Here is a 16,686-nt window from a genome sequence, read left to right on the forward strand (position 1 = left end):
GGAAGGAGAAAAAGTTTTTCTCAGAGTTCCTTCGCACTCTAAATCTTTGACTGCAGGAGAGTGTGCTAAGTTATCACCTCGATATTATGGGCCATGGTTAATTCTAAAAAGAATAGGCAAGGTAGCCTATAAATTAGAATTGCCATCGGGGTGTAAGATGCACCCAGTGTTTCATGTTTCTCGTTTAAAGAAAATTTTGCATACTGGTGACTCACTAAGCGAAGGTGTGGTTTTGTTTCAGGAGATAGAGGATAATGCAAGACGCAAACCAACAATAATCTTGGACCGAGGAATAATGCAAGTGCGCAATCGGAAGATACCCACGGTGTTGGTTGCATGGCATGGTTTGCCTCTATCGGAAGCTACATGGGAATCCGTATACCAGTTACGGAGAGTGTTCCTAGAATTCATTATCGAGGACGCTGATGCTTGAAGAGGGAAGGAATGTTATGCTCTAGCCGAGATAGCATGACCTCGGAAAGATCGGTGGGCATTTTCTCTTAGATGACCGACTTTTGTAATATTTTATGTGCGTAAATAAAATGGTCAAGGGAAGTAACTGCCAAGGTCGTAGGTGAGGGTGTATTGGCATCGACTAGGTGGTTATGAGTGCTAAGGCCTAGGTGCACCTAAATGTGTAAAAATGCCAAGGGGAAAATGTTTTAATTGTGCCCCAAGAGAGGGGTAAATGGTGTACCAAGCTAAAGGTCTAGAATGATGACATGTGGCAGAGGGAACCATCTAGGGAGTTGTGGGCTTGTGGATATGCATGAAAAGAAATTGAATTACGTATCTGTCGTAGCATGCAATCCACGAGGTGGCTGGGAGGATATTTGGGATGCTAACGCCTGTGATTTGTCTTACTCTCGATTGACGAAGAGAAAAAAGAGACATGTGACTTTGTATTGCCCGTAATTCGACGGAACAGTGAGAATAGAAAAGGAGTATAATACATCAGGCCATTCGACACAGAGACCATGTGCTCAGGACACATAGGTGAGATCAAGGTGCACAGCCAGACTCCACTCAGAGTATGATCACTGAGCTTTTTCAGCCAGATAGCATGGACTAGGGAGACGGCGAAACTGAGGGTTGGAGCGAGAGAGACTCTCTAGCGGGTTGATGCACAACTCAAGCTCAGGATCTTGACTCCATGTTCATTAGAGTGGAGACACAGCCGACGGGTGTGATAGTGGCTCTTGTTCGATGCAGGGGCACAACTACCCCACACACAAATTGTCTCCAGTGCTCTATTACAGGCTTTATGCCACCACAGCCTCGTACATCAGCATGCTTTCCCTTAGGCTTGACTACCACCGTAGTGATTGTATGATTGGACTTATTCTAGTCTTACAAAGGTATATATACCACCGTAGTAATGCCACACCATAGATTCCATCCCCTCCATGGGCTCAAACAAGCTCATGATGTTGTACTTCTCCCTACGGTCTTTCAATGACTTTAATACACTTTCTTTCTTTCTTTCTTTCTCTCCTTGTCTCTCAGCTAGGACTTGGAAACCTCATTTAGGAGGAGATCATCTACACCTTGTGATCCAATCTGGGAGGAAGGCATAGAGGATTCTAGGAAGATTTCTGAAAGCATTTCTGCAAGGCATGGCCTGTAGGTATTTTGTATATTGTCACGGATCCAGGTATTTGTTGGTTGTATGTTTTCCATACTGGCTGTTAATATTGGATTTTGGGATACCCTGAGTAGTGAGCCGGGACCTCGAGAAGAGCATTGCAGGATAGCCAACACTTCTTTTCAGTGCTTCACTGATTGTTGAACCTTTGTATTATTTTCAACGATTCTACTAGGCAGTACTTTTTGAGGAAAAAGAAGAGAGGTTAGCACCCATTATTATGCTAAAATACCTAGAATGCCAAATTCAATTTGAGTGGTGCAACTTTAATGTGTTTGTATCTGCCCACATTCAATTTTATCAACCCATATCGTGCATTTGACTATGACATGCTGCTTTGGCCTTTTGAATTTAAAGTACGATACTTTCCATGGTATTTATATAGATACGTGCCAATTGTTCATAGCGTGCTTACTTTGTGCCTATTTAAATATTTGATGAAAGGATAAGCAAATAGTTCATGATCTTTTAGTTGAGTTTTTCATATTCCAGTACTTTGTATATGTGATAACGCTTTTTCTATGAGCAGTGAGCCTGGAACAAAACCAATTCTATCAGAATCTATCATTAACACATTCATTACAACTTGTGCTTGTGAATTAAAAGCTTGCTTCTTCTAGGACTTTCCTTTGCATTTGGTTTGTTTTATTATTTACCATCCCTTGTAATAATTTTGAAGTCGTCATATTTTGTTCTTCTAAGCGCTCAGGTTAGTTTGAGCCCTAAAAAAACGTTCTTATTGTGATGTTGTTGTGAGGTGGTGGTGGTGGTCTTAACCCTAGTTTTTTGTAGTTGGTCACCTTAATTTCTGCACATCCATTTTGAAACTTGTTTATTAGAAGGTTCTTATACTTGTATTTTATGCATGCCAGGTTGAATCAACTCTAGCCATGCAGAATTTGTCACCAAAAATTAAAGCTATCCAACAACGATATGCTGGAGATCAGGTTTATCTATGCATCTTTTGGATAATTTAGTTAGGATCGTTTGGGAGATAGATAATTAGCACAAGTGCCATAGAAAAACCAACGCATTGCTTGTGTTAGATGTATGATGAAATTTTAGGCAAAGAAAGAAGAAAGGCATGAAAAGAAATAAAAAAAGAAGAAAAAAAGCTCATTGTTTACCTTGTTACTTTACAATGGTGTAAGCTAATGCTTCACTTAATCACTCTACACTTGATGCTATTGATCGAGTTTGTGTAGCCATAAAAACAAACTAAGAACACTATGCTAGGTCCTATAGGGAGTTGAAGTGGGTTACAGTTGTGAGTGGAATTGCCTCCTCGTGACAAGATGAGGGAGGATCCCTGATCAATTTGCTGGGTGGACTCCCCTCTTGCGGTATACGAAGGGTTGCAGAAATGATGCTTTGAATTGCAGGAGAATTGGCTGGATTGTGGCATGGAGGGTGAACCTGATACTCCCATTTGCAGACCTACAGGTGGGCCTAACCATTCTTGGCTGTGTAGCCGATTATGCCAATTGATGATAGTGAGCCAGGTTGACCCTAAGACTGTCTTTTGTGTAGCTAGGGCTGGCTTGTGTGTCCCGATTGGATTAATAGATGGCCTTCTGACTTGAAGTCATAAATCCTTACATGGCTGCAACCATTTTCTAACTAAGGGCTTCTTTCTTGCCCTCTTTGATAGGGCTCACAATATACGAAACCATGTCTACATGCATTTTAGAGGGATGCATGTGGCAAGCTTCCTTATCTAGTACTTCTTATGTTGTTGTTAGCCTTTGCTTGGTTATTATTACCATGATCATCATTGGTTGACGTGTAGGTATGTAAGCCCCTTTTCCTTCTTTCTCTACTGTTGTGGGAAATCCAAGGATTGATGTGTTTTAGGCACCCATCCCCAGCTACACCAACCTCTATGGGCTGCTGGAAATGTGCGCCTGACTGCTCACGATTGTTAGAAAACAGAGGTGGAGGTTGCTTGCTACAGGCAACACTCCCTCCATGAAAAAGTATGCCCAGAAACCACATAGTGCTATTTCAAATCTCATTTCTTTCCTTAATGTGCACAAGTGCATAGAGAGAGATGCAGGCAGTTATTGTAACTATGCTCGAGAGAGTAGAAACAGTAAATATATATTGATCCAAAGATGGACAAAACCTTTAGGTTTGTATTCCTCTTTTTGTTGTTGTTGGACTTGCCATAGTTAGGCTTACCCTCCTCTCTGCACTTGTTCTTGTCCTGTGCAACAAAGGCTTTGTCCTGGATTTTGTTGTAGTTTCTCTCCGGAGCTTCTTCCTGTAGAAGCAAAGGCAGTAACGGATGCCGACTGTTGTCCTGCAACCACGGTCATTACAAACCTTTTATAACTCTTCGGTGGGGACCATGCTGAGCAAAAGCCTAGCGATCCGTGTCGAATCTGGCTGCTGACCGACTACTGACAATTGATCCCTCACCATCTTCACTTTGGTGGTGTGATCCTCCATTGTGCCCCCCTTCTCCATCCTCATGTTGAAGAGTTTAGTTTCTAGGTCGAGGATTCTGGTCTTGTTGTTGATCTCATACATATCCTTCAGCATGGTCCATGCTGAAAACGCTGTTGCAACTACTTGGATGTGAGGGAGGACTTAGTCTGTAGTCATGCCAATAATTATGCTAGGGTGTCTACATCTCACAATACCTTGTGGTCTTAGCTCCACTGCCATCGTAACCTCTCAAATCAGCTCCGAGTCGTCATCTTCCAGAGAGGGTAGTTGCTTCTGTCGAGCTCACCCAACTCCCCAAAGCGTGGCATGGGCAGTTGCCAGTCTAGCAGCCATGACGAGGAAGTGAAGGGCTTAGGAGGAGTGCACATGTCTGAATCTTGATCTGCTCCTTCTCGCAAGGGTACCTGTCCTTAAGACATAGAAGTCGATCTCTACAAGCTTGAATGGAGATCTCCTTCTAAAGGTTCTCATCCAACACTTAAGAGTCTACCTCAGAGCTCTGATACCGTGTTAGAAAACAAAAGTGGAGGCTGCTTGCTACACTCAACACTCTCTGCAGTGGAAGACTATGAAAGCATATGCCCCGAAACCACACAATGCTATTCAAATCTTACTCCTTTCCTTAATCAGTACAAGTGCATAGAGAGAGATGCAGACAGTTATTAAACTATGCTCAAGAGAGTTAATATATTGACCCAAAGATGGACAAAACCTTGGACAAAGGCATGCACAGTGTGCCACCATAAAGCAGCAAGGTGCCGCGTAATGTGGAACCCCTGTCACTACAAAGCTGTTCTCCTACCTCCTTTTGGCACTTTCAAAACACACTGAGCCTGTGTGCTCTCCTAGAGCTTCAGTGGGCCTACGTAGTGATGCCCTGCAAACACGCTTCCTTGCTACTTCTGTGGACAGCGAATGGTCCATGATCCTTGAACTTCTTGCTGCTTCTGTCTGCAGCCATGGTGAGGCGCAAGTCTTCCTTGATTCCTGTCCTCCTTGCTGCTGATGTGAGGACCTGCTGCAGGTGTTTTTGGACCTCCCTGCATGGAATGCCCTAGAAGTCTGCAGATTGGCCGACCTAGTTTTGCAGACAGACGTCTGTCCAATTATGGTGCCGCAGCCCTGTAGTCTATGCCTGTCTGCTATGGTTTCCTGCCTGCCTGCTCCAGACTGCGCCTGTAAGATGTGCAGATCGCCAGGGCTGTCTTCTGACCTATGACAGGGTCCCGATAGCCCATGTTGCCTGTCCTTACAGGGTCTTCTCTGCTCCAGACTGCTATTGCATCTATTGCAGTCTTCTCCGAGCTCCAAACTTCAAAAACTATGTTTAAACAAGGTTAAGTCCTCGAAGTTTAAGTATAGTCGTCGTTAGGGAGTAGCATTGCATAGGGTGAGAGCTGCATCAACAGTGGGAGCAGGACGTCATGGACTGTTGCAGGGCTATGTGGAGGTGGAACTGCAGGAGGACTTGCACCAGCAGGGCTGTGTGGAAAAGGAGCTGTAAGAAGCTGCACTGTAGGAATTGGTTCTGCAAAGAAAGAGGCTGCAGGAGGAGCCGCTGTAGGAGTTCTGCAGAGAGAGACGCTGCAAGAGGAGCTGATGTAGAAGTATTTTCTGCAGAGAGAGAGGCTGCAGCAAAAAGGAGGAGAAGTAGCTGCTGTTGTGGAGGTGCTGTCATAGGGGCTGCTGCTGCTGCAGACGTGCTGTTGCAGGACTGCTGCTGCTGCACTATCAAGGGTTGAAAGTGTGCGCAAAATGAAGGGGGGATAATGTTTCTTTTACAGATGTAGCTTCCAACGTTGCAAATTGTGCTCATTTTGGCATGGTAGACTGACCCCCTGGAATCTGGTAGGCTGCATGGGGCTGGAGTTTGTGCAATGACAAGTGATACCATGGCTCCTGCATGGCCCTCCACATGTCCCCACAGGCTGCCATGTGCCTTGTGCCCCCTCATGCGCTTACCATGTGTCCTGTGCCACATGTTATGGCTGCAACTTCAGTATGCCACCTTAGCCTACCGTGTCAACATGCCACACCATGCCACATCATCATGCCATGTTAGCATGCCAAAGTCATCATGCCGCATCATCAGTCATGTCAGCATACTGAAATTGGGTGATCAATACTACTCCAATTCGACTTCTGTTTTTTTTTTTTTCCGCAAAAAGTAGTGCTAGTTATATTGCTTGAAAACGAGAGTACAAGAAGACCTAAAGGCCAGCGGGCTGTAATCACAAAACGGATACAGCCCGTGATAACAGAATATAAAAAATTACAAGCCTCTCAGGGCATAATCATCTGAGTGTGGACAAACAGCCACGGTGGGGGCGAGTAATGCCACTGAAGACTTTGACTTCTGTTTTTACTTTTGGTAGTTAGTTCTACTCAAAGGGCTAGTCTATGATTAGTTTGAGTTTGGTTGGACTTCTCACATACCATATTAGGCCTATTAGTTTGTCATCTCTTGCATCTCTTTTACCATTCATGTTCCCAGGTCCACACCCAAGGCTACTGCAAACATTCTCTTTAATAGTTGTTGGGTCGGTGTACATTCTATGCATTCGATTTGTCCCTTGTTTGGGTACTCAGGTGGGGTGTGGTCTTTACATTTCTCATAAACAGATACATCTCTCAACTTGTGGGACACTAATGCCCCTAACCCCTCCTTCGATGGAGATCCGCCCTCCCACCCTCAAATGCTAGACCCTAGCCAAGTAGTATCTAATTGGACAGTAGGAAAACATATGCATTCTTTTGGCAAGCATCCTAATTTAAAGAACTTGAAGTTTCAGAAAATGAAGATATGCAATAAATGAACTTTCCAAGCAAGTGGATATGTGTTTTGGGAAGAGCAATGACATTTGACCAGGTTGGTAGCCTGGTTGAGAGGTGGATGCCTTGCACAGAAGTCATGTGGGCCATTCAAGGCTTAGCTCCTACAAGTGCCAGTCCTTGAGAATTGTAATGAAAGATTATCAATACGAGGAACCCAGGTAGTCAAAGGTAGGAAAAATGAAGCATGGTGGTCCATGAATAGACAATGGATCTGATGTAGAAGTCCATGGATACCCTAATGGTTCTAAGCAATAAGTTATATTATCCTAGGGAGGAAATCGATATTCTCCATGCGTGCTCGTTTCTCAAGGACTTGCTTTGAAACCAATTTGAGAGAGCCAATGTTTTCAAGGATTTGAAACCTCCTATGTTTAATGTGAAGAGAAGGATAGACATGGAGATGTATTAAAGACCTTTCCCCCACCAAACGTGAGGAAACTGAGTAGGCTGCTCACCACCCAACCATGACATCTACGGGATGCGATCCCGAATCAGGAGATGTCCCCTCCGAGCCATGAGCTGAGCTACTGGCACGAACTCCCAACCAGATCCTAACCAGCCTGGTGTCCCATACCACCAAGTGGCGCTGTGAAGCCTAGGATCTGCTGCTGGGTCTTGGGCTACGCTATGATGTAGGCGTGCGTCCACGACTCAATCCAGGATCACACCTAGCACCTGGGAACGAGACTTGCTCCCATCGGCTCCCTGAGAACTGAACCTTTGGGCCCCTTATATAGACTCGGGCCCCAAGCGCCAAAAGTAGCGAAGACCTCTAACTGGTTTGTACCCTTGTCACTCAACCCGAGAATCAAGCCTGCCAGCTCTAAGCCTCCCCAGGCTACCTGAGCTAGTCTTGTGTACTTAGTACACATCGGGTACCAATCCGTGCACATGACATACTTCCCCTCCTTTAAGAACCGACTCTTGAGTTCGCTAAAAAAACTCGGGAATGTCCTCTGGAGGTTCTGTAATGTCTCCCATGTTGCATCCTCCTCAACACGATCCTTCCACTTGATCTTGTATTCCGTGATAGTTCTATTATGAATCTGTCTTTCACGAAATTCAAGAATACTCTCAGGTTCGTGTGGAATAAAAGTCAAATCTGTAACTTCTATTATTTCTTGAGGAGAAACAAGTTGATCATCCGTACCCAGTAACTCTTTTAGTCTATTGACATGAAATACTGGATGTACTTTAACATCAGGAGGCAATTCTAGTCTATATGCAACTGGTCCAATTCTTTTAATAACCTTGAACGGACCACAGTATCTGGGGGATAACTTCGGAACCAAACCAATACTAAGGCTCTTGGATTCCTTGGGAATATGTAAATATACCATCGTTCCTTCAGAGAACTCTCTAGGTGAATGATGTCTATTAGCATAAAATATGTCACGATCTTGGGCACTTCTAATAGACTTCTTGGCAAACTGCAGCATTTCTTGCATGTCTTGCAAGAATGTCTTTGCAGCATCATTTTGGATTCCCTTTAATCAAATCATAAATGGTGACTTAGGTTGGAACCCGTACATAAGCATACAATGACTGTAACCAATACTTGAATGCTTTGCACTGTTATAAGCAAATTCTATCATAGGTAGATAATCTTCCCATGAAGACTGTCTCTTAGAAACATATGCCCGAAGCATATCTTCAACCAATTGGTTGACCTTCTCTGTACTACCATCAGATTGATCTGAGGAACTCATACTTAGAGTAGTTTCTAACTTCTCAAAAACAAGTGTCCAGAAGTTACTTGTAAACTTTGAGTACCTATCGCTGACTATGTCAGACGGCAAACCATATAGCTTAAACAAGTGGTCCACAAACTCGTGAGCTAGCTGAACAGGTGAAATAGTTCTAGTAGGTAAGAATCTAGCCATTTTTGTCAGACGGTCCACTATGAGTCATCACCCTTGCGCGTTCCAAGCAAACCGGTAATAAAATCCACGGAAATACTTTCCCATTTATTACCTGGGATTTGCAATGGCTGTAATAAACCCGCGCTTCTAAGGCGTTCAGCCTTAGTAACCTGACTAACCCGGCAACCTACCACATAGGTTTCAATAAATGCACACATCTTAGGCCAATAAAAGGTATGCTTCACAACAGACAAAGTCCGATGTATAACTGGGTGTCCAGCACTAGGAGCATCATGACACTCCTAGAGAATCTTGGATCGAAGATCTGAAACATCTGGCACACATATCTTTCCATTCCGGAACAGCAAGCTGTTCCTAATCATCCACTGACCTCCCGCCACCTGTACCATAGGTGGCACAATCCCCGAGTCCTGGTCAACCATGGAGCTCCCATCCTGGACTTTCTGCCAATAAGAACTGAAATGACTATCAGTTGCGCAAAGCCCTCTCAAGGATTGAAATAGATCTGAGGATATTTTCGTAAATGACATAGCATTTACAAACTTGACTCGACTTAAGGCATCCGCCACACTATTCAGCGAACCCTTTCGATAACGTATTTCAAAATCAAAATCTTGCATTAACTCTGCCCATCTAGCCTTTCGTCCCCTCAATTCAAACCCATCACACACATACTTGATTGACCGGTAATCGGTCAATACAAGAAACTTCGAACCATACAAGTAGTGTCTACAAACCTTCAGAGCATACACAACCGCATAGAGTTCTTTTTCTAGTGTGGGCCAACAATATTGGGTGTCGTCGAGCTTCTTACTCTCAAAAGCTACAGGTCTGCCCTCTTGGAATAAATCTGCCCCAATCGCAAATCACTCGCATCAGCCTCTAAAACATAAGGCCGAGTAGGATCGGGTAATGCAAGAACGGGTGCTTCCTTGATAGTTAACTTCAAGGTTTCAAAAGTCTTCTTCGATGCAGCATTCCAAGAGATCGGCTGGGTAGACCTGCGTTCACGACCTTTCAATATGTTGGTCAGAGGTGCCATGATGTGTGAATAATCACGCATAGACTTCCGTAGAAAATTCGTGAATCCTAGGAAAGGACGAAGTTGTTTCACAGTCTGAGGGATAGGCCATTCCAAAACCTTCTGAATACGATCCAGATCAATACTAATACCTTTTGAAGAAATCTTGTGTCCTAAGTAAATGATCTCCTTCATAAAGAAGTCACATTTACTCATCTTGGCATAAAGCTTATGATGTCTTAGTATAACTAAGACAATCCGGAGGTGTCCAATGTGATCCTCTAGCATTCGGCTATATACCAAGATGTCATCTAAGAACACGACAACAAATTTGCCCAAAAAATCTCGGAACAAATCGTTCATCATTTGTGGAAGGTAGCAGGAGCATTGGTCAAACCAAAAGGTAATACAAGAAACTCGTAGTGGCCATACCTAGTTCGGAATGCGGTTCTATCTATGTGTTTAGCATAGATACGGATTTGGTGATAACCTGTACGCAAATCAATCTTAGTGAAATACTTCGCTCCGGCCAAACGGTCTATCAAATCATCAGAACGAGGAAGAGGGTATCGATTCTTAATTGTCACTTTATTCAATCATTTATTCTTCTTTCTTAAGAGGACAGGTGCCCCCCAAGGTGATTTACTTGGGCGAATATAGCCCATATTCAAATAATCTTGTAGCTGTGAAGCTAACTCATCCTCCTCAAGCTGGCTCATCCTATAAAATGGAACACTAATAGGTTGCGCCCCAGGTACTAAATCTATGCGATGGTCTACTGCCCGTTCTGGAGGTAAACCTTCTGGTAGTTGAGCAAGGAATACATCTATGAGATCATCCAACAACGTTCTTAATTCACGGTGTTCAAACACACTTAAATCATTTTTGTTATTAATAGAAACAACAAATGAAGAAAGCAGAATCAAAACACACTGATACACATCATAATGAGAAGTGCTTATTATATTCCGAAGCTGCATCGCAAATACAATAGGTCCTTGAGAAGAGGGAATATTATCACACTGAATACAAAATTGGGTGTGCTTATTCAAAAAAGAAAGGGTATGTTCCTTCTATCCAATCCGAATATCGTGGGTTTTAAACCACTCTATTCCGATTAACAAGTCCACATGCTCCAAGTGCATGATAGCACGTAAGAGCAACTGTGTAGTCTTGAATCCGGATAGAAAGTGCTTCAATCTTGCGATCCCAAAACTGCTTCCTAGCTGGAAGTTGCACCTCGTAGGTGTGATCGCTAGGTATCGTGGACAAGCCCATCTTCTACGCAAGTTTGTAATTAACAAAGTTGTGAGAGCTGCCCGAGTCAAAGAGAATGTGAACTCTTTAGTCCCTAACTTCTTCATAAACTCGGAAAAGATCATGGGAACAAAATAACGAATTATTAAAAGTACAATTACAAGTAAGAGGGCAGATAATGACATTTATAGAAATACATGTCATCGAAACTTGATTAGCTCCCTTAGCTTTGGTACCTGGACCCACATGGAGCTTCGGCCCCGGCGCTTGCATTTGGTTCTTGCGCTTAGGAAAATCATTCCTAGTGTGGCCCCGCTCCTCGCATATGAAGCAACATCCTTCTTCTTTAACTTCAATGTACGAAGGAAACGGGTACGACCATTCTTCGCCTGAGTCGAATGTTTCTTGAGGCGTTGTCTATAGACTTCGACTCCCCGGTACCAGTGGTAAACTGGAAGAACTTCCTCTTGTTCTTCCCACCCGTGTCAGCAATGGTGGTGCCCTTTGCGCTGGCCATGGTATCATCATAGATGCGCGCATAATTCATGGCCTCTTGCAAAGTGGTACACTTGTTGTTCTTGATCTGTAACTTGTACGAGTCGGGCAAAAAGCATCCACAAAGAAACCTAACAAGGTCACTGGATCTATCTTTGTAGCTCTAGTTTGCAAATCCCGAAACCTCTGAAGATAAACCTCAAAAGTCAAATTCAGCTTAGACATATTGAGGGCTTTAAGCTTGCCTATGATATCATAATCTTCCTCCTCCTTCAGAAACTCTTTCTTGAAGACCCCTTCGAATTCTATCCATGTTGTAGGCTTGGGTCAGAGTTCCTTCCACGACAATAAAGCCTTTCCTGACATATGCCTTGCTGCAAGCTGTATTTTCTTGTCATCTGGGTAAGGGTGATACTGGAAGTGTACTTGCCACTTGTGCAACCAAGTGTCAACAACCTCCTTGGTACGAGACTTCTAATCTCCGAGAAAAGGATCTGGAGTGATATTCGGACCTAACACTGAAGCGAGACTGAGATGTAGACCCTTTCACTCTGTCACACGCATGAGTGCCTGAACAGTGCTAGTCAAAAGTGTGAGTGTAGATTGAATCCCTTAGAGTTGCTGTGTCAACCTCGTTTGATTCGTGTTAACCTGCTCAAACTTTTCATCAAGAGCAGTGGTGAATTCACTGAAGGATGTCTTCGTAATCAAATCATTGTAGAGACCCTAGTCATCCTCTGCATGGTAGTTCATATCTTGGTCTCCCGTCGCAAGCCCGGGGTCTACGGAATCAGCCATGACTGAAATCTGATCTGAAAAGAAGATAGGCTAGAGAAGAGAAGCAAGCAGGTGGCCTTAGAGCTAGGAGGTAGAAACGAACTGAAAGCTGGCCAGGAAGGAGGCGATGGAAGAAGGGAAAGCTAGTCGATGGAGAAGGTAAGCTGGCTGTGCTGAGATGATGAGTCAGCTCGGAGTCTTGGACCTGGGATTCCGCTCCTGGCTGTCCATACGAAGTGCTGCAGCAAGCCGTAAAGGTGTTCTAGCTCTCGAGCGTGAAGGTGTAGAGGGGCTGGAAGTCTGCGCAATCTATAGGCTAGGAGAGAAGACAAACTAGCCGAATTAATAATGGGAGAGCAAGCTTGTAGTAAAGCCCTGCTTTTCCAAAAGCTCACCCTCCAAAAACGGAGGGATAGTGCTTTTTTAAGCCTCCATGCCCCCTCGAAAAGCAACTGGCCTAGATTGCGATCTAGCCCTATCCTGCTGCGCACCTTCCTGCGCTCCCCTTCTACCTGCCATCACAACCCCTGAGCAGCGAACCGACGCGCGGTATCCCCTCTGGTTCACCCCAACTCTGCGCTCTCTCCTGACTCACTTCTGATGCCTCTACCCGGACCTCACTACTTCCTCCTAACTACACCTCTTTCCCTCTCTCTCGGCCTATCACACCTTGCAACGAAATCACCCTGCACTCTCTCTCTCTTCTTCCTTCTATCCCAATCTAATACCACTTCCCTTAACCGATGAACCAGCAGACACTGGCAAGGCATGAACACGAATTTTAAAATTAGGGCATACGTGGAGCAAAATTCGTCCAAAATTATCGCAACAGAAGTTCCTATCTCAGGAGATGGCTCTGATACCAACTGACACGACCCTGGCACTCCTGAAACCTGTGATTTGCAAGCAAACACAAGAACACACCAAACGTGCGGAAACTGAGCAGGCTGCTCACCACCCAACCATGACATCTACGGGATGCGATCCCGAATCACAAGATGTCCCCTCTGGGCCACGAACTGAGCTACTGGCATGAACTCCCAACCAGATCCTAACCAGCCTGGTGTCCCATACCACCAGGTGGCGCTGTGAAGCCTGGGATCTGTTGCTAGGCCTTGGGCTACACTATGATGCGGGCGCATATCCGCGACTCAATCCAGGATCAGACCTAGCACCTGGGAACAAGACTTGCTCCCATCGGCTCCCTGAGAACTGAACCTCTGGGCCCCTTATATAGACTCGGGCCCCAAGCGCCAAAAATAGCGAAGACCTCTAACTGGTTCGTATCCTTGCCACTCAACCTGAGAATCAAGCCTGCCTAGCTCTAAGCCTCCCCAGGCTACCTGAGCTAGTCTTGTGTACCCAGTACACATCGAATACCAATCCATGCACATGATAGTAGCCCGTGGTATGGTTGCCTTTCTAGCAGCTCTGCAGCCCAATGTAGCCTACAACAGTAGTAGGACAACGGAATAACAGCAACGCAATCAAATGCAGCAGTGCATAGTTTATATAGCAGTAGTATAGCCTGTATGGAAGTCTGCAGAGACAATTTGGAGCACAGCAAAGCAGGGCGCGGGCCGGCGGACCAGGTGCAGGAGGAAAACAGTGGCACATACATTGTGCATATAGGTCGGAGGCAGTCTGTAGACAGGTTGGGCCAAAAGCAGGTTGGCCGACTGGGTCAGTATGTAGTAGTGCCAGTCGGCTGACAAGAGCCCAACCTTATAAAAGAAGCCCTTGCTCCGCAGTTAACCCTCTTGGTAATAAACCAAGTCTCCCTTCTGAAATCAGGCTTACTTGACTTGAGTCAATCTTTGACCATAGTCAATTCTTTGACCATTAAAGGAACTCTTTGACCATAATTAACACCAATGGAAAACTCTTTAATTATGATCAAATAAATGGTCAACTCAATACTTTGACTTAGGATATTTACAGCTTGGTGATAGGATATATTTTAGTCTTACAACGGTATATATATAAATGGTTCAAAGAAGAGATTTCCCAAGGTCCTTGAGGAATGAGTGCATGGAGCTGATAAGACTTGCTCTCCAAAGGAGAGGCCAAGGCTAGGAAGCCTCATAGTTGTTATCTGGCTAGAATGCCTTAGATCTAGGGTCACTCACAAACCATTGAACCAATTCTCTGGTAGGCTAGTAGTGTTAACTGTGACTTTGATGCAGTGGGGTCTAAAGGTGGGTTTGGAATGGGTGATGCCTTTAGCCGGTTGACATACGTAAGTGGATTACTTAGCCTCCAAGACCTCAACAAAGTCCACTTGTTCAATTATTGCCCACAAGCCTCGAGTCATCTAAACGCCTTGTTAACCAGCACCTTATCCTCTAGAATGTGCATGGCTTCCATGACCATATCAAGTAGTAGCTACAATGTCTAATACTCTGCTTGGAGTTGTAGAGAGCTTGAGTGGGGGCTTGGTGGATATTTATATGCTTTTAGAGCTTATGTTCTCATAGACTTATATTCGTAGATTTGGGCACCTTTTGCAAGGGAGAGGCCTAGAGATTTGCTATCGGACAGTTGGAGGAATATGTATCTTGCTTACTATTGCCTTGGATCCATGCGCTTTTTACCAAGAAGAGCTTGCCGGTGGGGGCGATCAGTTTGGATGGGTTTGAGAGCAGGTGACCTTAGGATTGGGATCTCGAATGTATGCTCCCACTTGTGGACAATAGGCAGGACCGTCTATTTACAAGTTATTAATTGCTTGCTGGTGTAAACTCCTTATTGGAGATGACTTCAACAATCTAGAGTTAGAGGTTGCTGAGGACAAGCTAGGAGTGCCAGGGGTTTGTCCTACCGCCACCTTTGGCAACATCTCACTAGATATCGTTTACACCTTGTGTACCATTTGGGAGCAAGGTAAAGAGGGTTCCAGGCTGATCGACGCGACCTCAAGCACAACTTTTATAAAACACTCTAGTCTATGGAAGAGAGACATTCCTTAGTGAAGAGGGACACATCTACACAAGGAGAAGTGTCCATGGATTTTGCTAGCTAAGGAGTCTCATGTGCCTTGATTTTCCACTTTCGCTACCATAACCTTTATGATCCTTTCATTATAGCCTTGCTTTCTTGTTTGCATAAATTGTGTTTTGCATAATAGTTAAGTCTAAATGTTCTGAATCTTTGTATCTGAAACCCTACTCTTTCTGGGACATCTATATTGGCTGAGATGTGCATCCAGTTCTGTGAGCATTTTGGCTCTTGTTTTTGAGCACATGGTCTCTGAAACCCATGATGCGCTCCGGGGCATAGAGGATGTGACCCTCCTCATCCATAGGTGGTAGCTCAGGAAGAACTTGGACATGCTGTCCTACATGCGGCTTCAGCAAGGACACATGGAAAACATTGTGAATCTTGGGGTAGCTCCAACTCATATACGACCTCTCCAACTTTGCGGATGATCTTGTAGGGACCTTTCTATTATTGTTTTTACATGATTCTTACATACATGATGTGTAATTTACGTATTCATTGGTGAATTTCAGGAACGAATACAACTAGAGACAGCCCGACTTTACAAACAAGCTGGTGTAAATCCATTGGCAGGTAAAAGAGATTCACTCCTTGTTCAGCCTTCATAAAGGGGTCTTTGCTTAAACCCTAAACCCTCATGATGTGTGCACACAGACATGCATCTTGTTCGTAATAGAACAAGCCGAGGATATGCTTGTGTGTGGGTGCATGCTGTTATGTGCCTCTTCTCTGTGTGTGTGTGTGTCTCACAGAAGTAGTGTTTGCTAAGATGTTATATTGCCCATCATTATCGTTATCATCTGCCCTTTCATGCCCACTCCTCCTTTAATGCTGTTTGTTAATAGTTGTCAGTTTGTTGCAAAGCTTGCACAATAGAACATGCAATACACAAAGGCATTGACACACCCACAACACTTGTAGGCGCTTGCACTGGTTTACACATACTCACATCAGACTTACATGCATGAACAACTTTTAATGCCTTAAAGAATTACTGCCTTTTTTACTTACATTGAAAATTTGTGTTTCTGCAGGTTGCCTGCCCACTTTGGCAACCATTCCTGTCTGGATCGGTTTGTATCGAGCACTTTCTAATGTGGCTAATGAGGTGAGAGCTTGTCAGTTTTGATCAATGTTAAAGATGGAAATTTGAACAATAGGTTCGATTTAAATCTCTGGTTGCTTGACATTGAACAAGCAACATAAGAAAAGCGATAGATGTGGGTGTAAATTATTATCTAGGAAACATAATGGTAAAATATAAATGCAGATGATTTCTATGGGATCATGTTCTAAAAGAGACCCCCTCAAATGCCTCAGGC

At 44.2% G+C, this 16,686-nt stretch overlaps 1 protein-coding gene across 2 annotated transcripts in view; it reads left to right on the forward strand.

Moving 5' to 3' along the window:
• LOC147904411 (inner membrane protein PPF-1, chloroplastic-like) overlaps positions 1–16,686 on the forward strand; it is a 51,188-nt gene that overhangs the window by 19,741 nt on the left and 14,761 nt on the right. For both annotated transcript variants that reach the window (XM_087386304.1, XM_087386308.1), the window contains exons 3-5: positions 2,518–2,592; positions 15,877–15,937; positions 16,399–16,472. In XM_087386304.1, coding sequence (XP_087242430.1) covers positions 2,518–2,592; positions 15,877–15,937; positions 16,399–16,472 — 210 coding nt within the window. The remainder of the gene's footprint in view (positions 1–2,517; positions 2,593–15,876; positions 15,938–16,398; positions 16,473–16,686) is intronic.

Source organism: Dipteris shenzhenensis, chromosome 2, assembly GCF_047967505.1.
Source record: "Dipteris shenzhenensis isolate YYH24624 ecotype China chromosome 2, Dip_SZ_1.0, whole genome shotgun sequence".
Classification (NCBI taxonomy): Eukaryota; Viridiplantae; Streptophyta; class Polypodiopsida; order Gleicheniales; family Dipteridaceae; genus Dipteris; species Dipteris shenzhenensis.